The following is a 27,856-nucleotide window of genomic DNA, read 5'->3' on the forward strand; positions in this document are numbered from 1 at the left end:
TTTAAAATGTACCTTTGGTTTAGGCGTGCTGGCTCACACCTATGATCAAAACAGTTTGGGAGGCCAAGGCCAGGAGTTCAAAACCAGACTGGGCAACATGGCAAGACCCCTTCCACTATAAAAATAGGAAAAATTAGCTGGTACGATGGTGGTGTCCTATAGTTCTTGCTATAGAAGCGGCTAAGGTGAAAGGATTGCTTGAAGCCAGAAGTTTGAGGTTATAGTGAGCTATGATCAAGCCATTGCACTTCAGCCTGGGAGACAGAGCAAAACCCTGTCTCTTAAAACAAAACAATAAATAATAAAATAAGTGAATAAAATAATTTGTAACAGATTAAAAGTCAATTTCTATCGTGTTTCTAAAGTATTTTAAATAGTTTATTTAAAATATGTCCTAAAAAGTATGTTTTACAACACCAAAGAACTGGAATGTAGCAGATAGTATGATTTAAATTGTGTTTTGTTTTGTTGAGGTAGAGGACAGAAATGGTATAATATGAGCCCAGATGAATTCATGATTTCTAGTGTCAGCTCAGGAGGAAAGAGGGACCTTAGCCTGTTGTTGATTGTATTTGGGTGTAGATCTAGAATCTATGTTATATAAAACAGAAAAGTAACAGAGAATTAGAGTCCTAACATCACTTTTCTTCCATGCAAAATTAGTCTAGTAACTCCTTTTACATAAACGTCAACTTTTTACATAAACTTCAAGGTGAGGTGGGGAGAGGGGGGAGGCTTAATTTTTCTAGATGTTTTTTTAACCCAAGTTCATAATCCAGAAGAATGAATGATGTTCTACAGTTAGGATGGAAATAATGCTGATTGTAGGAGGTTGAGGGTCCTGGTTCCCCAAACCCAAACCCAGTTGGCCTGGTTAGATTACTCAGTAGAACCAGAAAGTTCACCCAAGGCACAGATGAATTGAAAGTGAAAGTTTGTAGAAACCAAAAGTAAAACTGGAGCAGCACAGGCAGCATGAGTAGAAAACAAAAGTGACTTTGCACAGGCTGTAGTGTAACCCAGAGATATTTTATTTAAGAACAAAGAGACAGCTTAGTGCACTTCCAAAGAGAGTTGGAAGTAGGTCCTTCTCACCAGCGAAACGAGAGATGCAACGGCAGCATAGAGGTATAAATGTCCTTCTCCCCATCTGAAATTGTTTGTAACTCCTTCATTGATCCTTCTGCACCCCCAGGCACCCATTGATTATTGTCCTTTTTGGTAACCTCATACCCACATTCTTTCCCCGTTTTTGGCAAGAACTGCTGAGTGCTGATCACAGTGTTCCCATGATGTTTCTGTGGGCCCTCCAGACTTCCTTATTCAGCTGGCCAGACTTTTCCCTCATCTCCCTTGAACCCCCTTTCATTGTCCCGTCTTCCTAATAAATACAAAAACAAAATATATACTTAATACACTACTGACAGAGTTCTGTGTTCTGTTTTATTTATATTTTAAACTTATACAAATGTTTAAAGGCTTATAAAGTAAATATTTTGGGTTTTGCAGGAATTATCTAGACAAGACAGATGCTATAAAGGTAAGAGTACATACTTTTTTTAGGATGCATTGGGTCTGTTTTGCCATCTATTTATAGAGTTTTTAAATAATTGGCTTTAGAATAAAATTATTTTATAAACTAGATAGTAGAAACGTTTATATAAAAGCTATTAATAATTATTTTAAATATTTCAAACTAAAATAATAATAATAATGCTAGTTTTTATTTCTGCTTCTATTTTAGGCACCAAAAAATAGACAGAATGGCGGATTGCTAGTGTTTGATCTAAAGGGTAAATGATTTATTACTTAGAAAGAATGTGTTTAACTATGATTTTGTCCTAAATATAAAGAAGAATATTGGAATGGTTGTGTGTGATTGGGCAACTTAGCATTAAATCCTTTATTATAATATGTTATCTATCTTTCAGAAAAAACTTTAAATATTTACCAATTAGAAATTTGTGTTAGGGACATCAATGTTGATAAAATACTGAAGTGTTTTATGACTTTTCTTTCAGAAAAAACGATGATTGAGCCAAATGAAGCAATGTCAGAGTAAGATGTCTTTGTGTAACTGATCTATCACATGCCCTTAAGCAATTAGAACAAGATAATGCAACCATTTGTCGCTCAATTAAATTTGAAAGGCCAGAAATGCATGGATTAGCACTTCAGCTTTTGCTTCAGCCAAAGCAACTGTTACCTAGATAGAAGGACATTTAAAATGAAAAATGAATTTTGATAAAAATGTAGAGATATAGATAATATTCATGTCCAGTGCTTAAACATTACGTATTCTGTATTTTCCTTACATAATTTTCACTGTTCATTCTTTGTTTTTTGTGTTTTTTTGGCCAGGGCTGGGTTTGAACCCACCACCTCTGGCATATGGGACCGGCGCCCTACTCCTTGAGCCACAGGCACCACCCTTTACTGTTCATTCTTATTTCCCTTTCATACTAGCTTATTTCTTTCAGAATATTGCTTTAAGTGAATATTTTCTTTAAAATTAAGCAGACTCTTTATTTTCTATAATGTGAGTCATTAGTACTAAATAAAGAAAATAATCACCTTAAAAACTGAAGAAACTGGTGTTAAAAAATATCAGCTAGAAGCTATTAAATACCTTCTCTGTCCAAGTCATTGATTCTGATTATTTATGTATGTATTTATTTATTTATTTTATTTATTTATTTATTTTTTTGAGACAGAGTCTCACTTTGTTGCCCTGGTAGAGTACTGTGGCATCACAGCTCACAGCAATCTCAAACTCTTGGGCTCAAATAGCTGGGACTTTAAGCACCTGCCATAACACCTGGCTATTTTTTAGAGACAGGGTCTCACATTTGCTCAGGCTGGTCTCAAACCCCTGAACTCAAGCAATCCACCCGTCTTGGCATCCCAGAGTGCTGGGATTATGGGTGTGAGCCACAACACCCAGCCCTGATTCTGATGATTTATGAAAGCCCTTCAGATATGATCATCTACTTTCTGAATAAAACTTCTCTGATTCTATGAAAAAAATGCACCTTTAAAGGTGAACATGAAGTACATTCATAAGGATTATTGACAAATGTGTAGGTACCATTCTGGTGGGATTCTTCTATTTAAATTTTTTGTTTTATTCTGAATATTGTTGGCTGGTAAAAATTCTACCTTATGCAGCATATACTTTAATTTTTATACTGTCAAGGCTAAAAATCCACTTTTGCTTTTGACATATTATATAAATAAAATAAATATTTTTATATTAAAGAGATGGAATATATAGCAGATCAATGGCAGAGGATTTGTTCATTTTAATTTAAAGGTATAACCAACTAGAAGAAAAAGAGACCTGTTAAGTATATTAATCTACATGTAATTATATGCATCCTATTACATGGTTAAAAACATTTAAATAAAAAAAACTAAGAAATATTTAGTTGTCTTTTGATGAAAATAAGTCACTTTTGTGCCCATGAGCCACCATGTTCACAGACTATGATAAGCCACGTTGGAATTAGAGGAGTGGGTAACCCACAGCTTGAGGTAGATAAAACCCAGAGATAAATCAGACGCAGCCTGGAAGTGACTAAGTTTTCTTGATCTCAGTAATAATTATACCTGCTTATTGAACTACTTTTGGCAAGGTCAGAATGATCATGTTCCATTTAATTTGCTTGCAGAGAAAAGCAAAGGTGGTTAGTGTAGCCGATAAGCCTCACAAGTGTGCGTGGCTTTGTCACTTCAGGTACCTCACCCAGAGTTGAGGGTAAACAGGGCCAGTCCTGGAAACAAATGATCAAGTAATAAAATAGAAACTTCTGGAGTACCTTTACTTGGGAAACAGCATAACTCATCTGCAAAGTTGGTGAATTCTCTCAGCACAGCTTCCGTTCCATCCTCCACCTGTGCTGGCTTCATACTGACTGGCATGTGAAATTTGCCAACAGGCCTTCGGATGAGAGAAAAGCAGAAGTTTTCTTTGTCTACCAATTCTTTGCCTTAGTCTTCTGATTCTTCAAAGAATCAAAGGCCTGAAGTTCAGCCTTCTCTTCAATTAAAATCTATTGACTTCCATTTAAGTCTAGGCCCAGGCACAGGCGTATGTGGACTCTGTAAACCAGAAGTTTCAAATTTCAAAGCCCACATTTATCTTTTTTTTTTTCTCCTGTAAATCGAATGTGTGAAAGATTTTGTCTACCCAACAAATTGCTTTTAATTAACAAACTGTTTTCAGTAGTAGAAGTAAAATATATCTTTAGGCTCTGGACAAAGTTTTCGTGATCATGGATCTATGGTTTTATGGTCAACCTTTCAAACACACTTACAGATGTGAAGGGGAAATGGCTGAAGCAAATTCACAGCACTCAGCTCCTTGGCTGAGGTGGAAAAAAAATTGTGTATCTAGGTTTTTTATTACATAATCATGTTTTATCATCTTTTCTAAAATGTTATTAACAAGCTATTTTTTATTCCAATTTTTACATTTTTAGTAAATGCCTCTTTGGACACAGACCAAGATTGGGAAGCAAATTTTATACATCACCAACACGAGTCTCTCTAAATGTAGCTAAGACACTCTCGGAAAAGTAAGTTTTAATTAATTTCGGTTTTTAGGCCCATGTTTGACAAGTGTAAATCATTTTAAGATAAAGTTTAAAATATGAATCTCCTGAAAAAAATATTAATGTCAATAGAAATTTTGGGACATTTCCTAAATACATCCCATACAGTTCACATGCTAAGGAGAAATCCTAAAATGTAGGTTATCTGCCTGCTAGCTTAAATATGTTCCAGCGGAATCTAACCTGACTAACTCTGTAAACTTATTAAGTGTTAAATCAAATCTTTCCATTTCCAAAGGCTATTATTCCATCGTGTAAAATTTTGAATCTTTTCTCAGTTATAACTTTTGTTAAAGTTAACAAAAACAGATCTTTTAGAGTACACTACTTATGTGTTTTTTCTTAAATGGTTAGAGGCCTTCTTACCATAAATTATGTCACCTTCTTAAATGTAAGTCAATAGATTTTAATGGAAGAGAAGGTTGAACTTCAGGCCTTTGATTCTTTGAAACTGTATAGAGAAAGATAACAAAAGTGAGCAGAAAGGAATTTAGATTTTACTGTTAAAATCATGATTTGATTGTCATTTGTTACACAGGTGTTTTTTGGCATGTTCACTGCGTCTAGACCTAACCCTAACCCTAATCTTCAGGTTATTGAGTGTTGGCTACCATTATGCAAGCTTCACAAAGATTATCACAGACATTTCCAATTATGTACAAATACCTAGGACTATACTAACTACATTTTGGTTTTTAGGCCCATGTTTGACAAGTATAAATCATTTAAGGACAAAGTTTAAAATATGAATCTCCTGAAAAAAAATATTGATGTCAATAGAAATTTTGATATTATTACTGAAAAAGGGATATAACTTAGTAAAAATATAAGTACTGTATTTCATGATTCTAAAGCGCACATTTTTTTCATATTTTAACATCTCTTACAATTGACTTACAAATATAAGTCATCTTAGACTTATAATTGAAAATGTTTTTCCTTTTTTTAGTGGTATATAAAACACAGTCTGTCTTAAAATAAATAGATGGTATCTTAGATTCAATGAAATCCTGTAATTTCTGGGAAGTCAAAAGGCATCAAAGCCCTTCATCCAGAAGGATACTAGAGTCTATACGTTCCAGTCATCACTAGTGTGGTGACCTTTAGCATAACAGGAATGTCACCAGACTGTAAACTGAATATTCCAGTGATTTCTCAACTTTTCATCTGTAGAGTTTCTTCTTGGTTGCTTTTTTTTTTTTTTTTAAACAATTGGAAGCCTGAGAGAGCAGAGGCAGAATAAATGTAAATCATCTTTGCGTGCATTTTTTCATTTCCAGAGAAGGGTTTTGCTTTAGCCACATATTGTAGAGAAGTAAAGGTTCCATTCCTTCCCCATAGTACTAAGAATATAACAAAGTGGTCTACCTATTTGCTAAATCAGTGCACAAGACCACTCACTAGCTTTGGAAATGTTTTGCATTTACATTTCAATGAGGAGGGGGAAATGGAGCCACTATAACTTTGGGGAAAAAATAAGACTTTATTTTTATATATGTCCATGCAAACTAGAAATTGAATTTTTAAAACTGTGTAAAGGAAACATATTGAAAGATTCTTAAGACCTCAGAAGAGAGACTCGTGGTTATTTTTCTACAGCAGGGTGCCTGTCTTTATGAACAGAGTGCACCATCTAAAAATTCTTTATATCAATGTGTTATTTATTAACATAATGTTTCAAGCTTCAGGCAGCGCCATTAGCTCAGTGGGGAGGGTGCTGGCCACATACACCAGGGCTGGCGGGTTAGAACCCATCCAGGCCAGCTAAACAACAATAACTGCAACAAAAAAATAGCCGGGCATTGTGGCAAGTGCCTGTGTTCCCAGCTACTAGGGAGGCTGAGGCAAGAGAATCACTTAAGCCCAAGTGTTTGAGGTTGTTGTGAGCTATGATGCCACGCACTGTACCCAGGGCAACAGATTGAGACTCAGAGAAAAAAAAAAAGTTTCAAGCTTAAAGGCTAAAAGAGAAAGTTAACCCATTTTTAGTTCAGCTACTTAATGAAAAGGCTATTTTATATTATGACCAAGGGTTAATATTAGGGTTGGACTTTCAAGTGTAGTGTTTAGCAATGGCAGGAATCAATTTACAAACTTAAAAAAAAAACCTTCAAGATTAATTTTCTTGGGCTGTGCCTGTGGCTCGGTAGGTAGGGCGACGACCCTATATACCGAGGGTGGTGGGTTCAAACCCGGCCCTGGCCAAATTGCAACAAAAAAAAAAAGCTAGGCATTATGGCGGGCACCTGTAGTCCCAGCTACTCGGGAGACTGAGGCAAGAGAATCACCTGAGCCCAGGAGCTGGAGGTTGCTGTCAACTGTGTGATGCCCCGGCACTCTACCAAGGGCAATAAAGTCAGACTCTGTCTCACAAAAAAAAAAAAAAAGATTAATATTCTGAAATAGTTTTATTCCATTATATCATTATGATGTGACAAAGATTTTTTTTTTGGGGGGGGGAAACAGAGTCTCACTGTGTTGCCCTCGGTACAGTGCTGTGGCGTCACAGCTCATAACAACCTCGAACTCCTGGGCTCAAGCAATTCTCTTGCCTTAGCCTCCCAAGTAGCTGGGACTACAGGTGCCTGCCACAACAACCAGCTGTTTTTTTGTTGTAGTTGTCATTGTTGTTTAGCAGGCCAGGGCCGGGTTTGAACCCATCAGCCCCAGTGTATGTGGCTGGTACCCTAGTCACTGAGCTACAGGCGCTGAGCCATGACAAAGATATTTATGTAACAGATTACCTAAATGCTCTGTGTTAAAAAACTCTGAAAAGATTCTAAAAATCGTCACATACTAATAAATGCTAAGTAAAATTAGGATTTTAATCAATAATAAAAATTGTTGGTAATGCTTTCCCATAAAGAAGATTCTGCATTTGAGCTATTTAGTTTACTATAGTGTGCATTTATATTAAATGTAGTGTGTGTGTATGTGTGCACTTATGAACCCATATAAACCATTAAACAGAATTGTGACCTAGGAAAATATTTTTTCACTGTCTAACATTTAGGAAGGAAGTCTCTTCAAAGACTATTGAAAATAAAATCTCTTTAAAGAATACAGAAAATAGAGTATCTTCAATGAGTATTGAAAATAAAAGTATCTTAAATCTACAGTCTGACCTGTGGTCATCTTCCTTCTTAAAAGAAAGCACAGGTAATAGCATTTGTTTTTTTGAGTTGAGTAATTGGGGTTCTAATTTAGCCCTCCTTTTCCATGACCTTTCAGAGTTGGCAACTCTGTAGGTCAGCAGCAGGTCATAGGGATAATAGTTTCTCAAATTCATATGCAGCCAGGTACGGGATCCATGAGCATATGTTACATGAAATGATAATGACTGGGTATTAAATCCTAGAATGAATTAAAATTCCTATGAAAGCATTAACAAGTTCTATTCACTTAACAATAGAAAGCCAGAGTGCCCAGTGCTGGTTTAGAAGCTGTGGATACAATAGTTGACAAATAAAGTCCTTGCCCTTATGAAGTTCACATTCTAGTAGAAGACAGCTAACTCTTAGAAATAGGTAGCAATAGGTTTGTCGAAGTGAGTTATCTCAGTTGATTGTTGACAGTCATAGATTAAACTCCTTGTTCTACTCTTTCCCCCCTTCTCACTACTGCACTCAACTAGTCTAGGAAAAAACAACACAAACAATGCTCTGGTTTCTCTTCAGAACAAATAAATCTTTTGCCTTTTACTAAAGATTTCCATGGAGAGGAACCATTGTGAATTGGTAACCAATTTTTTTTTCTTTTTTTTTTTTTTTGAGGCAGAGTCTCACTTTATCCCCCTCGGTAGAGGGCCATGGCGTCACAGCTCATAGCAACCTCCAACTCCAGGCCTTATGCGATTCTCTTGCCTCAGCCTCCGGAGTAGCTGGGACTATAGGCACCTGCCACAACGCCTGGCTATTTTTTGTTGCAATTCGGCTGGGGCCAGGTTCAAACCTGCCACCTTTGGTATATAGGGCCAGCGCCCTACCGACTGAGCCACAGGCGCCGCCCAGTAACCAATTTTTTTGAGTCTTTCTCTTCTCTCTAATAAGCAAGCCAGTTACAGCTTGTGATAGGCACTGCAATGTAAGCAGGCAGCACCTGGGGGGAGGACTGCTTCAGCTGTAGCCATCACGAAACCTCATGATGTTAAGTGTTGGGGCAGTTCTGTGACATCACAGGATTTCCTTAATTCTTAATTATGACCTTCCTCTGATGACATCAGTGTGGCCAGTCAGTGCATGGGCTGGGTGCACACTGGAAGGTCAGAGTGCTTGTGGGCCAATGGAGACTATAACTGAAACCGAAGCAGGTAGATGGGTGGCTCAAATAATGCAGCCATCCTGCTCTTGAAAGAGTTTGGTACTCTTTTCAGGGTAGCACTTTAGGTTTAGAGTCAGGAGTTTGTTGTAGAGTCAGAAGTTTTAAGTTTTATTTCTCTTTTTTTTGTTTATTTGTTTTTTTTTTTTTTTGGTCTGTGTTTTCTTACGTTGTCTTATCTGGAGTTTTCTTAGATTTCCTCATTTTCTTCTTTCTAACACATGTTTATACATTATTTAGAGTAGCTCATGGAGGCACTCATAGAGGGAATCTCACCAGGCACTCAAAATCTTACAAGAGAAAAGGTTATATTTAAAATACTACCTTATTGATGCTGAGAGAATTAAATAAGTTAATATATGTAGTGTTCAGAATGTAGCTTTGAGAGATTGATAATTATGTTATTTTTATTTTTGTTTCTTTTTTGAGACAGTGTTTCACTTTGTTGCTCTCAGTAAAGTGCTTTGGCATCATAGCTCATAGCAACCTCAAACTCTTGGGCTCAAGCGATTCTCTTGCTTCAGCCTCCCAAGTAGCTAGAGCTACAGGCACCGACCAACAGCACCTGGCTAGTTTTAGAGACAGGGGTCTTGCTCTTGCTCTGGGTGGTCTTGAACTGTGAGCTCAGGCTAGGATTACAGGTGTGACCCACCATCCAATTATGTTACTTTTAATCCTCAAGTAATAATAGGATCTGGCAAAATTTCATTTTTTAATTTTTTTTTTTTTTAATCCTTCCTCTGGTTTCTTTTTTTTTTTATTGTTGGGGATTCATTGAGGGTACAATAAGCCAGGTTACACTGATTGCAATTGTTAGGTAAAGTCCCTCTTGCAATCATGTCTTGCCCCCATAAAGTGTGACACACACCAAGGCCTCACCCCCTCCCTCCGTCCCTCTTTCTGCTTCCCCCCCCATAACCTTAATTGTCATTACATTTTTTAATTTTTTGATGTTTGTTGATTAAATTATGTGTGTTGTTTTAGGGAAAGTGGGCAAAGACACAGTCATTGCAAAGCAGGAGAAAAATAATGAATCTTGCCTTCAGGATACTGACAATAAGTTGTCAGAATCAACCGATGATGATGAAGATGATACCAATGATGAAGATAATGATGAAAGCAGTAATGCTAAAAAGGATACTTGTGCTCCTCTAGAGTTAATGGCAGAAGTAAGTTTTTCTTGTGCATTATAAGTTGACCCTTAAAAAATTGAAATAAATAGCCTTGATGATTAAAACAATTAGTACTTGTTGCATTGTTCTCATGTGAGAGCTGTGTATCTCAGGGATGTAGGAAGTAGAATGGTGGTTACCAGAGGCTAGAAAGGGAAATGGGGATGAAGGGGAGTTGGCCAAGGGGTACAAAAATACAGTGGGATAGAAGGATGAGTTCTGGTGTTCAGTAATGCAGTAGGTAAATTATTGTTCACAGTAATTTATTGTCTATTTCAAAATCATAAGAGAAAAACTATAATGTTCCCAACATAAAGAAAAGATAAATGTTTGAGGCGATGGATCTCAACTACTCTGATTTGATCATTACACATCACACATCGTATACTGGCACCAAAATGTCACATGTACCCCCCAAATATGTATACCTATTATATAACAAAAAACAAGTTTTTTTTTAATTAGCAAAAAGCTCCTTGCCCACATACAGATACTCATGGTTCTTACTACTTTCACCAGGTTAGAGTTGAAAGAAGATCCTAGACGGTACATATCCTAGTCAAGGAAGGCAGAGGCAGAAGTAAAAAAAGTTTCGATACAAAACTCTTTAAGGACTGCTTTAAGAAATGTTTTCTACTTGCTGGGCACCATGCTGATTGTTGAGGATATAGAGAGAAATAAAAGAGACATGTCCTTGCCCTTGGGAATAGATGCACACATAACAAATTTCAACAAAATACAACCCATGCTATTAAAAGTATGCAGCTCTCTCGGAACAGGGAGGGTTATGTGACTAATTGAGAAACGAAGCAAGAGGAACAAGAGATAAGAGAAGCTTTTGTAGAGGAAGAGACATGAATAAAGTCTGAGAAACTTGAAGGAAGAGGGCAGTGTAGGAATTCATCGGGTAAACAAGCAGAGAGAGCATTTCTGGCAGAGGAAACAGCACAAGCAAAGGCAGTGATGCCGGAAACATCACACTCAACACAAACACTGATAATTCTGTGGAGAACAAAACAATTTTACCTCAATTGTCACGACACCACAGTCTACCTTTAACTATTAGTATATAACCTCGTGTATATTGTAAGGACTTCATCATAAAAGAACTTTCATTTCTCCTTCCCATTCTTTGTATTATTGATGTATAAGTCCCAAATGCATTATTCTTATTTTTGTTTTAGTCAATTATCTCTTAAAGAGATTTTAAAATCTGGTTGCTGTGAGCTGTGATGCCACGGCACTCTACCCAGGGCGACAAGGTGAGACTGTCTCCAAAAAAAAAAAAAAAATGTCCTTTTTACAGCTCGGCACCCATAGCGCAGTGGTTATAGCACCAGCCACATACACCTAGGGTGGTGGGTTCGAACCCGGCCCAGGCCAACTAAACAACTGCAACAAAAAATAGCTGGATGTTGTGGTGGGCACCTGTAATCCAAGCTACTTGGGAGGCTGAGGCAAAAGAATCACTTAAGCCCAAGAGTTTGAGGTTGCTGTGAGCTGTGATGACACAGCACTCTACCAAGGGCAACATACTGAAACTCTGTCTCAAAAAACAAAACTTCCTTTTTACTTACCTGTGTCTGATGTTCTTCATAGCTTTGTGTAGACCAGATTTCTACCTGATATCATTTTCCCTTTACCTGAAAACCTTCCTTTAGTATTTCTTATAATGCAATTCTGCTGGCAGTGAATTCATTCAGCTTTTGTCTGAAAAGTCTTCATTTCATCATCATCATCTTCTTCTTTTTTTTTTTTTTTTTTACAGAATCTCACTCTGTTGCCCAGGCTGGAGAGCAGTGGCATTATGAGAGCTCACTGCAACCTCACACCTGGGCTCAAGTGATCCTCCTGCCTCGGCCTCCTCAATAGCTGGGATTATAGGTGCATGCCACCACATGCTAATCACCATTAGCTAATTTAAAAAAATTTTTTTTTGGCTAATTTAAAAAAATTTTTTCAGAGTCAGTTGCTCAGGATGGTCTCAGACTCCTGGCTTCAAGCAATCCTTCTGCTTCACCTTCCAAAGTGCTAGGATTACAGGCATGAGCCACCATGCCCACTCTCTCCTTAATTCTAGGTTGCCAAGTTTTTCCTGTGCTTTGAAAGGATGATCCATTTGTCTCATAGCTTGCATAGTTTTAGACAAGTATCTGCTATTATTCTCTTCACTATTCATCTCTGTATAATATGTCTTTTAAAACATTGTTCCTCGGTATATGATGTGTGTATGATGGGCCTAGGTATTCTTTTTCTCGTGTTTCTTCTGTTCATTGAGATTCTTAGATCTGTGAGTTTATAATCTTCATCAGGTTTGGAAAATATTCAATTATTAAGGCTTCGGGGTTTTTTTTTTTTTCCACTGATATCTGTTCTCCCCCTCTCTTCATTTGAACTACAATTACATATATGTTAGACCACCTAGTGTTATCCTACAGGTCACTGATGTTTCATTTAAATTTTTTTTAGTTTATTTTTTCTCTGTATTTCATTTTAAATCATTTCTATTTGTATGTATTCAAGTTGATGCTCTTTTCCTTGACGTTATAATATGCTGTTAATCTCATCTTATATTATGTTTTTTGCATTTCAGATGCTATATTTATCATCTCTAGAAATTCTGTTTAAGGTCAGGCACAGTGGCTCACATTTGTAATCCTAGCACTCTGGGAGGCCAAGGCAGTAGGATCACTTGAGGTCAGGAGTTCAGGACCAGCCTCAACAAGAGCAAGATGCAATCTCTACAAAAAGTAGAAAAATCAGCCAGGTGAAGTGACATGTGCCTGTAGTCCCAGCTATTTGGGAGACAAGAGATTGCATTAAATTAGTCTGATCTTAACTGCACTCTATTCCAGGCAGAGTGAGACCCTGTCTCTAAAAATAAATAAATAAATAAATAGAAGTTCTGTTTAGTTTTTTTATGTCTATCCTTTCTCTCATCATCATGTTTACTTCTGCTCTTGAACATAAATAAATGTCACATATTTATAATAGTCGTTCTAGCATGCTTGCCTGCTATTCTAGCTCAGTTTCTATTGATACTAAGTTTACTCCTGTTTGCGTGTGTTATCTTCCTGCTTCTTGGCATGCCTGGTATTTATTTCTTTTAGAGACAGAGTCTCATTGAGTTGCCCAGGATGGAGGGTAGTGCTGTGATCGTAGCAGCCTCAAGCTCCTGAGCTCAAGTGATCATCCCAGCTCAGCTTCCCAAGTAGGGACTACAGGCACGTGCTACCACGCTTGGCACCTGGTAAATTTTTACTGGATACTGGGCATTATAAATTTTATGTTCTTGGGTACAAACTTTTGTTGTTTTTCTTTAAACATCATTAGATTTTGCACTAGGACACAGTTACGTTACTTGGAAGCAAGTTTCTCTTTTTGATCCTTACTTTGAAACTTTGTTAGGGGAGGGTCAACCTTTATAGTACAGGGACCCCACTGAGGCAATACTTTTGTAACGATTCTTCCCAATGCCCTGCATGTTAGGAGGGTCTTCTACACTGGTTGGTAGAAACATGAGCTCTTCTCAAGCCAGTGTAAAGTCCAGTGATTATTCCACTTGCTTGTTCTAGTGACTCTTTCTCCAGCCTCAGTTTCTTCATATTTGTATGCAGATCAGTACCAACCAAAGGCTCAAAGAGATGCCTCTGCAGGTTGCTGGAGCTCTTCATTTTTGTGAAGCTATCTCCTCTACTAAAGACTATAGCCAACTTGACCTCTTTGCAGTCCAAATTATATCAACTCAGAGAAATCATTGGTCTCTGTCTTCTTTCTCCCTCCCCATGCTGGTGTCTAGAAACAGCCTTCAAGCAGTAAGCTAAGGCAATTATAGGATCCACTTTGTTTTCAGAGACATATCACTATTCTATGACATCTGTGGTCCATTGTCCAAAAACTGTTGTTTCATATATTTGTCCAGTTTTATGGTTGTTTAAGGAGGAGAGTAAGTCTGGTCTCTATTACTCCATTATGGCTAAAAGCCTCAATTAGGCTTTTAGCAAAAATAAAAATGCTCATGTACTTTCCTTCTTAGGTAATTTAATCCAAATGCTAGTCATGGAATCACACAAGGAAATCAGTCCTATTTACTCTGCTTCATAAAGTATGTAGAGGAAATGTTGAAACTTCCTCAATATTATAGAGTGCTTTTAAGAAGAACAAAAAATGGGGCGGTGCCTGTGGCTCAGTGGGTGGGGCGTTGGCTCCATATGCCGAGGGTGGTGGGTCAAACCCAGCCCCGACCAAACTGCAACAGAGAAATAGCCGGGCGTTGTGGCGGGCGCCTGTAGTCCCGGCTGCTCGGGAGGCTGAGGCAGGAGAATCGCGTAAGCCCAAGAGTTAGAGGTTGCTGTGAGCCGTGTGATGCCACGGCACTCTATCCGAGGGCGGTACAGTGAGACTCTGTCTCTACAAAAAAAAAAAAAAAAAAAAAAAGAAGAACAAAAAATGATGCCCAGTGTTGGAAAGATTTCACTTTCTCTGGAGTTGCTCATTTTCTTTCTTTTCTCCTTTAACATTTAATTATAAAAGTAATCTATTAATCAATTTTCATGTAAAAATTTGGACCACATAAGATTGCTTGCTTTCATATCTCATACTGTACCTGTGCATAAGATCTTTTGTTTTCACACTACGTTCCTCTTTGATTTTCCCAACTTGTTATTTTGAAAATTTTCAAACCAATACAGAATTTGAAAGATTAAACAATGAACTCTGTATGCTCTTTACCTAGATTCACTCCTTGTTAACATTGTGCTACATTTGCTTTACGTTGCTATGGCTTTATGGATGAGCCATAGATACAGCCTGGATGTAATGTATAGCTAAAACATTTGAAAGTGATTTAAGTTGCAGACCTCATAAAACTTCATCCCTAAATACTTGAGCCTGGGTCTCCTAAGTTCATTCTTTAACGTAACACTATATCCTTATCACATCTAAGAAAATTAACAGTTATTTTGTAATATGTAACATTATACCCAAATTCAAATTTCCCAATTTATCTTATTTTTAAATTTATTTATTTATTTATTTATTTATTTATTTTTAATGGAATCTCATTCTTGTTATCCAAGCTAGAGTGTCCTGGCATCAGTCTAGCCTCAAACTCACAGCAACCTCAAACTTGGGTTCAAGTGATCCTCCTGCCTTAGCTTCTCAAGTAGGTGGGACTTCAGGCACATGCCACAATGCCCAGCTGATTTTTCTTTTCTTTCGTTTATTTATTTATTTATTGTAGAGACGGGGTCCTGCCCTTTCTCCAGCTTATCTTGAACTCCTGAGCTCAAGCCATCCCCTAGCCTTTTCCTCCTCAGCGTGCTAGGATGACAGGATTATAGGCATGAGCGAGAGTGAGATGCCATCTCTAAAAATAGCTGGGCCTTGTGGCAGGCACCTATAGTCCCAGCTACTCAGGAGGCTGAAGCAAGAGGATCACTTGAGCCTAGGAGTTTGAGGTTGCTGTGAGCTATAATGCCACAGCACTCTACTCAGGGCAACAAAGTGAGACTGTCTCAAAATTAAAACAAACAAACAAAAAAAACTAGGATGGTGCCTGTGGCTTAAAGGAGTAGGGCACCAGCCCCATATGCCAGAGGTGGTGGGTTCAAACCCAGCCCCGGCCAAAAACTGCAAAAATAAAAAAAGGAAAGAAAAGAAAACTATGTAAATAAGTGAGAATTTTGATGAAATTAATGATTTATAGAAAAATCTCTAGAAGAGTTCCATTTATAGGAGGGGAAAACAAACCTGGGAGAAACTGAGAAAACTGGTGGAGAACTACTTCTTAGGGTACCTGGGTATTTATCTGGAAATATGTAAGAAATATCTCTTTTATATTACTCAATGTCACCATCTCTCACAGTAACTTATGTGCCTGCATGTGGTTCAGAATATGTCACACACAAGGAAGACTATCATCAAAAAATCAGGTTTTATTTTTAATGACTGCTACCTAAGTAGCTACTAATAGATTAGTTTAGTAAATGGCAGCCTAAGGAAGAAATATGTAAAAATATTTAATGCCATGGGGAGGGAAATAATCACAATCTGTGGGTTTTTAAAAGTTATTAAATAATCCTAATTTTTATAAATATATGTGTTTATGAAAAATACTGAAAGGATATACATGAAGATATTAAAAATAAACATCTCTAGCTACTTGGGAGGCTGAGGCAAGAGAATCGCGTAAGCCCAAGAGTTAGAGGTTGCTGTGAGCCGTGTGATGCCACGGCACTCTACCCAAGGGCGGTACAGTGAGACTCTGTCTCTACAAAAAAAATAAAATAAAAATAAAAATAAGCATCTCTAGATGGTAGAAAGGTAAGTGCTTTTTAATTGGAAACAGAATGTATTTATTTAGCTTTTTAATTTCCTACATAAAGAATAACATAAAAAATATGTTACTTTACTATTTTTTTTATTTCCTTAAAAAGGAAAGGAAATAAAAAAAATAGTAAAGCAAAACTGGTTGATACATAACAGCAATGCTGGAAAAGACTGAGTTTACATTTTTTTTCAACTAAGTACTGTCATGTCATAGATGAAACTTTTATCTAAACCAAAGGAGTATTATAATAAAGTGATTCATATCTTCACTGTCTATGCCAGTTGAATCAATGCATGTATTCTCAAGTTGTTCAGGAGTACATGTACAGTGTGGGGGCAACAAAGCAGAGCTATTTTCTTTTCTTTTCTTTTCTTTTTTTTTTTTTTGAGACAGAGTCTTAAGCTGTCACCCTGGGTAGGATACCATGGCATCATCATAGCTCACAACAATCTCCAACTCTTGGGCTCAAGTGATTCTCTTGCCTCATATTTTCTATTTTTTAGTAGAGACAGGGTCTCACTTTTGCTCAGGCTGGTCTTGAACTTGTGAGCTCAAGCAGTCCACCCGCCTCGGCCTCCCACAGTGCTAGGATTACAGGCATGAGCCACCACGTCCGGCCTAGCAGAGCTATTTTCATCTTTATCTTTGCTATGAGAAATCATTAAAGATCTTTGATTAATTGGTTATAAACTCAAAACATATAAATGTTAAAAGCAAAATAATCATTAATGGAAGATTTTCTAGGGGGTTTATAATTGACATGTAATTTCTGAAACTATTTATCTGAAGAATTTATTGTTTTCCAGTTCCTGAGAGCAGAAATGGGTGGCGACTACCACCTGGCAAAAAAATTATGTCAGATGAGTAAGTACACAATGCTTTCACATTTTCCAATCTTCTTTTTTTCTTAAAATAAATTCTATAATATGTGAGATGGTTTGATTATAAATCTAGAGAATTTCCTGATAGTGTCTCAGTGATTTCTTGATAGAAAATTAGATTGATTTGGTACATGTATAAAGACTAGATTTCTAAAGTACCTTTTAGTGGAATAATGTAGACTAACAAAGCCTGATTACTATTGCTGGAAAATAAGTTAAAATCTTAACCCTCTTGATAATGGATTAGTAGCTTTATATCTTTAATTTCAAAGAAGTATAAAGTGACAAGCAGTCAAAACTTACCTGACATACATTTATTCTACAAATATTTGAATGCCTTTATGTGCCAGGCACTGTTCCAGGCACTGGAAATACATCAGTCAACAGAACAGATAACACTCCCACATTTATGTCTGATGTTAGAAGATAATAATAGTGTATCATTAACGAGAAAAATTAAGTACAGAAGAGGGAATAGAAGGTCCTGGGAGAAGGCAAAGCAGTTTCGAATAGGATGGTCCAGGAAATCTTTACTGAAAGATTTGAGTAAAAGCTTGAAGAAGTTGAGAAATTGGCCACGTGGCTCTCTGGAGGAAGAGTACACCAGACAACAAGATGAATGCAATGGGCTGCGATGGGAGTGTGCCTGGAAGGCAGAGCAAGGAGGACAGTGTGACTGGAGCAGAATGAGCAAGAGAATCTGTGATAGATGCTGAGGGCAGAGAGGTACAGGTGCTGTCAGACGGCAGAGGATCTTCTCTCGACTTAAGGACTTTTCTTTTTCCCTGAGTAAAGTGGGAAACCCCTAGAGGTTTTGAATAGAGGAATAATAGGATCTATCTATTTTTCTTTCTAATGGTTTTTAGTGATTTGATTTGATGTTCCAAATAGTTGTGGGGTTTGTTGTATTTATACCATTTGGGAGGCTTACTGAGTTTCTGAAACCTACAGGTTGATGTTTTCACCAGCACTGAAAATGTCTTGTCCATTATCTTCTCAAATACCACTTCTATCCTATTCTTTTTCTTTCTTTTCTCTTCCAGAATCTTAAAAGTTAGAATTTTTTTTTCATGGTGTCCTATGTGTATCTTACATGTGTCTCTGTTTTTAAAATTTCCTTTTATTTCTATGCTTCGTTTTGAATATTTTCCATTGACATGTTTTTGAGTTTCTTTATCCTATCTTCTGCTCTGTCCAATCTGCTGTTAAAACTATTCAATGAGTCAAAGATTGTATTCTATAACTTTAGGGTATCTGTTAATGATTTGGAAAGATTCTAGTTCTCTGTTGAAATCAACTATCTTTTCAACTATTTTGCATCTGTAACTATTTTCTTCTTTTCCTCTAGTATGTTAGTCACAGATATTTTAAAGAAGGAGGAGGCCAGGCACAGTGATTCATACTTATAATCTGAGCTACTCAGAAAGCTGAAGCAGGAGGATCACTTGAGTCCAGGAGTTCAAGACCAGCCTGGATAATATAGCAAGACCTTGTCTTAAAAATAAATGAATAAATACATAAATAGAGAGAAAATAGCAACTCCACAATTAAACTTTATTAATAGTAGATCTCAGACTATTAATGAGTGTTGGACTTATTAAGTATTAAGGTAAAGTCCTCAAAGTGAAAATGTAGCACAGGACAAAAACAGAGAGATAGGGTGGCACCTGTGGCTCAAGGAGTAGGGCTCCGGCCCCATATACCAGAGGTGGTGGGTTCAAACCTGGCCCTGGCCAAAAACTGCAAAAAAAAAAAAGATATAAATAAAGAAGGAACACCAACTATTTAAAAAAAAAAAAAAAACAGAGATGTAGATTTATGGAAGAGAATAGTGAACCTAGAGATGAACTCAGCCATATATCCCCATCTGTTCTTTGATAAACCAAACAAAAGGATGCACTGGGGGAAAGAATGCCTGTTTAATAAATGGTTCTGGGAGAATGAGTTAACCACACGTAGAAGACTGAAATTGGACTGGCACCTCTCACTAATAAAAATTGACTCTCTGGATAAAAGATTTAAATTTAAGACATGAAACAATAAAAATTATAGAAGAAAGTGTGGGGGAAACCCTTGACACATTGGCCCGGGAAAAGATTTTTATGAAGAAAACCCCTTGGCAATTGCAGAAATATCAAAAATAAATAAATGGGACATGATCAAGCTAAAAAGCTTCTGCACAGCTAAGGGTAACACAGCTAAAGCAAACAGCCTTCAGAATGGGAGAAGATTTTTGCATGTTACTAATCTGACAAAGGACTGATAACTAGAATTGAGAACTCAGCTTAATCAACAAGAAAAAAGAAAATAACCCATTTATATAAGTGGGCAACTGACTTGAACAGAAACTTCTCTGCAGATGGCAGGCAAATGGCCAAGAAACACATGAAAAAGTGCTCATCATTTCTAATCACCAGAGAAATGCAAATCAAAACCACTTGGAGATATTACCTAACACCCATGAGATTAGCCCACATCATAAAATCCCAGATCTGTAGATACTGGCATAAATGTGGAGAGAAGGGAACATTTTTGCACTGCTGGTGGGATTAAAAACTAATACAATCTCTATGGAAAGAATTAGAATTATCAAAGAACTAAAAGTGGACCTTCCATTTGATCCTGCAATTCCATTACTAGGTATCTACCCAGAAGAAAAAAGAATCATTTTGCCACAAGGACATTTGCACTAGAATGTTTGTTGCAGCTCCATTCACAGTTGCCACGTTGTGGAAGCAACCTAAGTGCCCCTGAACCCATGAATGGATTAACAAACGTTGGTATATGTATACCATGGAGTACTATTTAGCCACAAGAAAAGACAGAGACTTTACATCTTTTGAATTTACCTGGATGAAGGTGAAAGTATACTTCATTCTTAGTGAAGGTGAAAGTATACTTCATTCTTAGTGAAGTATCACAAGAATGGAAAAGAGTATCCAATGTACTCCATTCTAATATAAAACCAATATATGAACAACTGTATGCCTACAGGAAAGAAAAACCACAAGTATAATGTAGTGAGAGAGAGGGGAAAGGAAGGAGGTAGGAGGAGGGAGGACAATCGGGGAATCTCACCTAACACGCACAACGTGAGGGTGTTCAGCACGCCTTGGGTGAAGGGCTCAAATACAACTTGAACTTCATTTTAGAAATGAAAACAATGTAACCTAAACATTTGTACCCTCCTAACAATCTGAAATTTAAAAAAAAAAAAAAAAAGAAGAAAAAGAAAATGTAGTACAGGGATTTGAGGTACCCCTGCTTGCCTCGCAGACAGTCCCCACTATGGACAGAGGATTTCTTAAATTATTGGCTAATTTTTTAATGGGCTTCTTAAATATTTTAACACTACCTGTTTTATATCTGAGGTGAATAATTTGCCTTCTTTAATCCTTTCAAGTGCTTTTGACCTACAGAGCCATTGAATAAAATATTTTGTTCAAAACTATCTTTGGTGGCCCACAAACAGAATTCCCTGTCAGCAGGAATGTTGAGGTAGAATCATGTCTAGTCCTTTATTTTTATAAAGAAACTGAAGCCGAAAGAGATGAGAACCTGGCTCAGGCCTGCTCACAATAACACAGTGACACTCTAGTGATGCCAGAAGGGGAGGGAGCCCACGCCTCTTTCTCTCACAGGCCCTTTCTTCTCCCAGGTGCCTAATGTAGAAGTGAATGATTCTATAGCTCTGCCTCCCAATTCTCTGAATTTCTTGCATAGCCTAATTGTCGGAGAATTTATATATTTTCTTTCCATATCCATCAATCATTTTAGAAAGCTTCTGGCTAAAGTTTACAAAATACATGCACTGACTCAGCACCCATAGCTCAGCGGCTAGGGCACCAGCCACATACGCCATGACTGGTGGGTTCAAACCCAGCCTGGGCCTACCAAACAACAATAACAACTACAACAACAACAAAATAGCTGGGTATTGTGGTGGGCACCTGTGTTCCCAATTACTTGGGAGGCTGAGGCAAGAGAATCTCTTAAGCCCAAGAGTTTGAGGTTGCTGTGAGCTGTCCCACTGAGGGCAACATAGTAAGAATCTGTCTCAAAAAAAAAAAAAAATACATGCACTAAAATCACCATATCTGTCCATCAGTTTTGGCTCTTAGCTCTGAAGTATGCTACATTTACAGCAAGTGCTCAATAAATGCTTATTGACCTGACTTGAACCAGTGAATATACATTAAGTGCCAGATCAACAGGGATGAAAAAGTTCCAACTGAGCTATCTTAATGAGGTCCTATCCTTTTAAAAAACTTCCTCCTTCTCTTCTTTCCTGCATGCACATTGAGCACCAGCTCTGTCCCAGACATTATTCTGGGAGCTAAAGAGACAGCGGCAGTCAAAGCACATTGGAGTTCCACCCAACACCAATATTGGCTCACTAGCAACACTGTTTTCTGTCTGTGTCAAATAGTGGTGCCTCTAAAACTAAGGATTAGACTACAGGAAAGGAGCTACGAGGGCCCTAGACAGCCAACATGACCCAGAAAGCCAGCTGGGGAAGAACACTGCTCCCAAGAGGAAATAGGGGCTGACTGGACATGTGGGCAAAGAGGCCCAATGGAATAGAACAGCGAACCTAGAGATGAACTCTAGGGGCAGCTTAGAAAAGTGATTTTAAAATGGTTTCTAAATGGAGTCCAAAGATGAGGGGGGTTGGGGTGCTGTACAAAATAAGGCTATCTGTGAGGCAGATTCCCAGCCAAGGGTATGAAATTAGGGAAGCCCAGGTTTAGCAATACCAACAAAGGTTAGTGAAGAATGGAGAGCTGGAACAGCCTCTATCTTGGGAAGAGAACCACTAGTTCTTTGATGTTAATAGGAACATGTGATTCAGGACTGCCCAAGGTCGTCCTCTGTATTGAGGGCAATAGACAAATGAATTCTTCTCATCTATTTTACATATAAATACTTTATTTATTTGTTTGTTTATTTTTTGAGACAGAGTCACAAGCTGTCGCCCTGGGTAGAGTGGCGTGTCATCATCATAGCTCACAGCAACCTCCAACTCTTGAACTCAAGAGATCCTATTACCTAAGTTTTTCTTTCTTAGTAGAGATGGGGTCTTGCTTTTGCTTAGACTGGTCTCAAACTAGTGAGCTCAAGCAATCCACCCCCCTCGGCCTCCCAGAGTTCTAGGATTACAGGTGTGAGCCACTATGCCTGGCCCATATAAATACTTTAAATGCTTACAGTATAGATACTCTTTTGCCTCTTTTTTCATCTTCTGGCTCGTCTATATAACACTCCCCCTTTCTCTACACATATAAATTTGTAAGTTTGTTTATAAACAGAGATTATCAATTTATATATGTATGTACTGAGGACCTAATATGGGGGCATTCTTGATTCATTGTTTAATTTTTAAGACAATGTCATGAGAGTTATCAATAATCCCACTTTATAGATAAGGAAACTGAGGCCAAGCAAGGAGAACTAATTCATTAAGGTCACAGCCACTAAGTGGTGGTGTAGGATTACATTCCAGGTCTAACTTGAAAGCCTGTGGTTCTCCTACCATGTTTCCATTTCCTCATTTGATTAATAAACTTATTTTTCTGGTAAAGGAGGCCAAGACTTAGAAAATAAATACTTCTATGGATCATTCAGGCTAGAAATGGCTCCTAGGGTCAACTAATATGTTTATTTTCTTTATCTGTAGCTAAGGGAGTTAATTAATATAAAATGATCCATCCTCATCTCATCAAAACATTATTTTTTTTAAAATAAAGTTGCTAGAGTTCCTGGGGTCTTTTTTTCTTTGAGACAGAGTCTTGCTCTGTTGCCTGGGCTGAAGTGCACTATCCCAATCATAGCTCACTGTAACTAACCTCAGACTCTTGGGCCTTAAGTGATCTTCCCAAATATCTGCAACTATAGGCGCTCACCATCACACCTGGCGAATTTTTTTTAATTTTCTTTTTGTAGGGACAGGATCTCACTATGTGCTCCTGGCTCCTAGGGTGTTTTCTTGCTGTCCGATTATAATACAGTCCTTTATATTTTCATTTGGCTTCAGGATTTCCTATCAGGCATGCAGGTGCCCATAGATTCTTTTCTCTTTGCATGCTTTTTAAAAAAATTTGTGTTCGGTTCCCGTATGAAATTTTGTCTGTTGACATAAGCTTGAATTGTATCTGTCTTCCATACACAGTTTTTATGTGGTCCTAATGCTTCCCGAGTCATTTTTCTGCTGTCTCATGCAGAACTGATATCTCTGCTCCCTGCTATTTACTGCTGGGCAGTGGGGGCAGCCTAGAAAAGTGATTTTTAAATGGTTTCTAAATGGAGTCCAAAGTACTTTTCCTGTTCATCTCATGAAGGGCTGTGAATGGTCCAATCTAACTATTTCTTGGTCACTTCACCAGTTAAGTAGGAAACTTATGGCTCAGTTTCCTCAGAGTGCTACACTTTAGCTCCCAGGTAGCTCAAGATTTCTACACACAAGGACACTGAGCCCCCCAGAAGATTGATTTCATCTATTGTAACAATTGTATATGGCAAGAAACTAGTATATAAGGAAGCAAGTCAAAAGCCTGTTCTAGAGAGAAGCTTAGCTTCAGAGAAAAATTTACATTACTAAATAAGCATATTTTAGTCCAAGATAAAATGCAAAAAAACATACTTTTATTATTGGAAACCTTACATGTATGTATAATGATGCATAAAATACCTAAAAAATTCTTAAAGCAGCTTCTAAGCAGACACACAGTCCTGCTAACCCAGATCGATGATAAATTGTTAGTTTTGTTCGTGGATTAGGAAATCAAGTCCTTGATTTGGTGTGTCAGGATGAAAACCAAGGGTGGTCCCATGCCCAGGGGCCCGGCCCATTATCCAGTTATTTCTTACTCTTAGACAGTTAAATAACACACTTGGTGTTTTAGTGCCCCCTGGGGGCCACTTAGATGTTGTACAGGAGTCATCACTAAATGGATGATACAAGGCAGGTAGGAAGAACGAAGGGAGAGATCAGCAGAGAAAGATCTGAAAAGAATTAAATGAAATAGTCTAGAAAACTCTGAAACAAAAAGTATTGTAAATCTTCCTGGCCTCTAGAATAGTGGTAACATACCAACAAGGCTAAAAAAAATCTATTGGTTTGATCCAAAAGAAAAATGACACAGTCACATAAAGGATCAGCAAAAAGGAATAAAAAGTGCTAAAAAAAAATGGGGTGGGGGGGAAAACGTTCTTAGGCAGGCAATGACTGGAGCGTAGACTAGGGTGAAATTTGTCAAGATGAAGAGAATAATAGCTTCAGTTCCCCCTATTTGAAAGATGTGAAAAATGGCATCAAGAGTTGCATTAAAAAACTGTCCCTCTTTTGTGTACAGATGGGACCCATAGTAAAGAATGTCACATAGACATTGGGTGGACAAGATAAGGGGAAGGATTAACAGATCTCTAGGCACACGTTCTTAAAGTCTCCACATTTTGCAGAACTTGTACCTTCTTTGGGAAATGGTTATAGTCACAAACACTTTGGCTGTTGGTCTAAGAGGAAAGCGATGTTGGGGTGCTGGAAATAGCATTCTTTGGGTAACAGGTAGAAAATATAATTAGAATTGTTTATTGATTATATTTAAAGTACCAAATATAAGTAGAACATTTTCTGTTTCCACTTAGATATACCTATCGTAGGCTAGTGTTTATCACTTGGGGCATTTTCACTTGCTCTGATTGACAGTTCCAATCTTATTTTAAGGAACATGCTTGCTGAAACACTTTGACCATTAATGAAACACATTCTGTTGTCCATTTTCAGTTCTAATCTATGAACCAGAAAATCCTGAGGCCAAGGAGTTTTTTACACTTATTGAAGAAATGTTGCTGATGGGTAATTTTAAAAATTGAAATTCCTTCCTTCTCATAGCACCATAAACAGTCATTTTTAAAAACTCATTATCTGAAGAGATTGTCAAAAATGCACCTTTACGAAGTGGTTAAGAAAAAGCCAAATGGCTGTCTTAAGGGTTTTAGTGAGATAGCTTGTCTTCTGTGGATGGTTGAGATGACTCCATTCCTTCTATGGGTTGGAACTGCCCACAGAGGGCAGGCTCCCTGGGTACCAGGAGTTGGATACTGACCAACAGAACATACTGACCAACCCCTGTGTTAAAGGAGTTATCCCCTAATTCCAAGGAAAGCCGTTAAATGCCCTCTAAATTACCCTAAGTCTCACTTCCTCTTACTCTATTTAAGAATTTCAATGACAATAATAAAAATTATTTTTATAGACCTGTGTTTTAAATTAACCTTGAACTAACACCTATATGCCAGTAAAAAGATATTTCTTACTCTACCACTTTGATCTTATGTACAGTTACCAAAGTTTAGCTCAGTTCTTAGAATCCAAATAGCCCTATACCTTGGTAGAGGGAGGGACAAGGAGAATTATGACTTTTTTCAGAGTGGAAATATTAAGAAATGTTTTAAGCAATACTCTTCTTTCCTGTGGCAGAGAAAGCTCAGAATCTTAAAGATGATGAAGAAAGCGAAGAGGACAGCAGCGATGAGAGCGAAGGAGAAAGCAGTGAGGACCAGGATGACGAGAGTCCTGATGAGTGTCAGGAAGGGTCGTGAATGCTGCTGCTGTGCTTTAAGCTTCATGTATTTTCATTAATGTAAACCGTGCAGATATAAAGAAGAAAGCTGCATTTTGGTCAAACTGTTCTTTATTTGGTACAGAGTTCTTCTAAGTTATTCATATTCTTTCCTGAGCTCCTTCCTAATATTTAGGCCTTAGCTCAATGTGAGTTACTCAGAGAGGAAAAGAACCCTGGAAACATTTCTGTAGCACTGTGCGCCAGGTACTGCTCAGGCTGCTCGACACACATGAATCTATTTAAGGTAGCAATCCCATGAGGTCAGTACTATTGTTATCCTCATTCTGCAGATAAGAGACTGAGGCACAGAGAGGGTGAGTAGTTTGCACAGTGTCATACATAAAATTGATTTGTACAGGCTGGCCATCATGGTTCCAGAATTCATACTTTTAGTCACCCATATATGACCACCACCACAGGTACTCTTACATAATTTGTTTTATATTCTTTTTTTTTTTTTTTTGAGACAGAGTCTCACTGTGTTGCCCTCAGTAGAGTGCCATGGCGTCACAGCTCACAGCAACCTCCAACTCCTGGGCTTAAGCGATTCTCTTGCCTCAGCCTCCCGAGTAGCTGGGACTACAGGCACCCGCCACAACGCCCAGCTATTTTTTTTTTTTTTTTGGTTACAGTTCAGCCGGGGCCAGGTTTGAACCCGCCACCCTCGGTATATGGGTCCAGCACCTTACCGACTGAGCCACAGGCGCCACCCTCTTTCTTTCTTTCTTTCTTTCTTTTTTTTAAGACAGAATCTCACTCTGTTGCCCTGGGTAGAGTGCTGTGGCATCATCATAGCTCACAGCAACCACAAACTCTTGGGCTCAAGAGATCTTCTTGCCTCAGCCTCCCAAGTAGCTGGGACTATAGGCACCTGCCACAATGCCCAGATAGTTTTCCCATTTTTTTTTTAGAGACAGAGACTCACTTTGTTGCCCTCGGTAGAGTGCTATGGCAGCACAGCTCACAGCAACCTCCAGCTCTTGGGCTTAGGTGATTCTCTTGCCTCAGCCTCCTGAGTAGCTGGAACTACAGGCACCCGCCACAACGCCCGGCTATCTTTTTGTTGTTGTTGCAGTTTGGGTGGGGCCTAGTTTGAACCCGTGACCCTCAGTATATGGGGCCGGCACCCTATTCACTGAGCCACAGGCACCGCCCCAGTTTTTCCATTTTTTAACAGAAACAGGATCTCACTCTTGCTCAAGCTGGTCTCAAACTCTTGAGCTCAAGCAATTACCTGCCTCAGCCTCCCAGAGTGCTAAGATTACAGGCATGAGCCAATGCAGCCAGCCTTATGCCAAGATTTTCAATTAAGATTTTCCTATTTGTCTATCATGTTTACTTGGTCTGCTATGCTTCTCACAATCAGCTGGCAATTTTGGCACATAATTCAATGAACTGTGCAATGTTTTTGTCAGTTCTGTACCTTACTGGCCTGTCTGACCTCTCTGCATCACTGACACTTTCTGTCCCCTCAAAAAACATTTAATCTATTTGTACACAGCCATGTTCTTCATGGGTAAACTTGGACTAACATATCCCTAATTTCACCTCCATTCTTGCCAAGTTTAACAAGAAATGTAATATTTGTTTGTGCTCTGATAGTCTCATGACAGCACACAAAAAATACACAACAATAATAAACACCAAGACACTGCTACACACTGACAGGAATACAGCTGTGAGACGCTGATATACCAAGGTTATTAAACCTTACCAAGTTGTTTGTACAGTGCTGTCAGTGTACATGCATAGTGGCAAGTTTGAGAATTTAATTTTCAGACCTTTTATGCATAATGTAATTTACCATATTAAATTTTTTTACATACATCATCACTGTCCATCTCAAGAATTTCTTCATCTTCCCCACTGAAAATGTGTACCCATTAAACAATAGTTTGCCATTTCCTCCTCCCAACCA

General features: G+C 38.0%; 1 protein-coding gene and 1 non-coding gene across 3 annotated transcripts; both read left to right on the forward strand.

The window, feature by feature from the left end:
• Positions 1 to 992: 992 nt before the first annotated feature.
• Positions 993 to 26,382, forward strand: LOC128590059 (glutamate-rich protein 2). Of its 2 annotated transcripts, XM_053597139.1 has the most exons (10): positions 993 to 1,128; positions 1,510 to 1,540; positions 1,745 to 1,793; positions 2,022 to 2,058; positions 4,482 to 4,577; positions 7,627 to 7,772; positions 9,915 to 10,099; positions 17,240 to 17,297; positions 25,098 to 25,169; positions 25,794 to 26,380. In XM_053597139.1, exons 4-10 carry the CDS (start codon positions 2,030 to 2,032, stop codon positions 25,913 to 25,915), a joined length of 708 nt encoding a protein of 235 aa, XP_053453114.1. In that variant the 5' UTR covers positions 993 to 1,128; positions 1,510 to 1,540; positions 1,745 to 1,793; positions 2,022 to 2,029; the 3' UTR covers positions 25,916 to 26,380. The 2 variants fall into 2 exon arrangements, with proteins under 2 accessions (XP_053453114.1, XP_053453113.1); XM_053597138.1 differs by lacking the exons at positions 993 to 1,128; positions 1,510 to 1,540; positions 1,745 to 1,793 and having other exon boundaries at positions 2,006 to 2,058; positions 25,794 to 26,382.
• LOC128590905 (U5 spliceosomal RNA) lies at positions 8,271 to 8,387 on the forward strand. Its single transcript, XR_008381368.1, has one exon. It is a non-coding gene; the product is annotated as a U5 spliceosomal RNA (small nuclear RNA).
• Positions 26,383 to 27,856: the final 1,474 nt, after the last annotated feature.

This window comes from Nycticebus coucang, chromosome 7 (genome assembly GCF_027406575.1).
Source record: "Nycticebus coucang isolate mNycCou1 chromosome 7, mNycCou1.pri, whole genome shotgun sequence".
Classification (NCBI taxonomy): domain Eukaryota; kingdom Metazoa; phylum Chordata; class Mammalia; order Primates; family Lorisidae; genus Nycticebus; species Nycticebus coucang.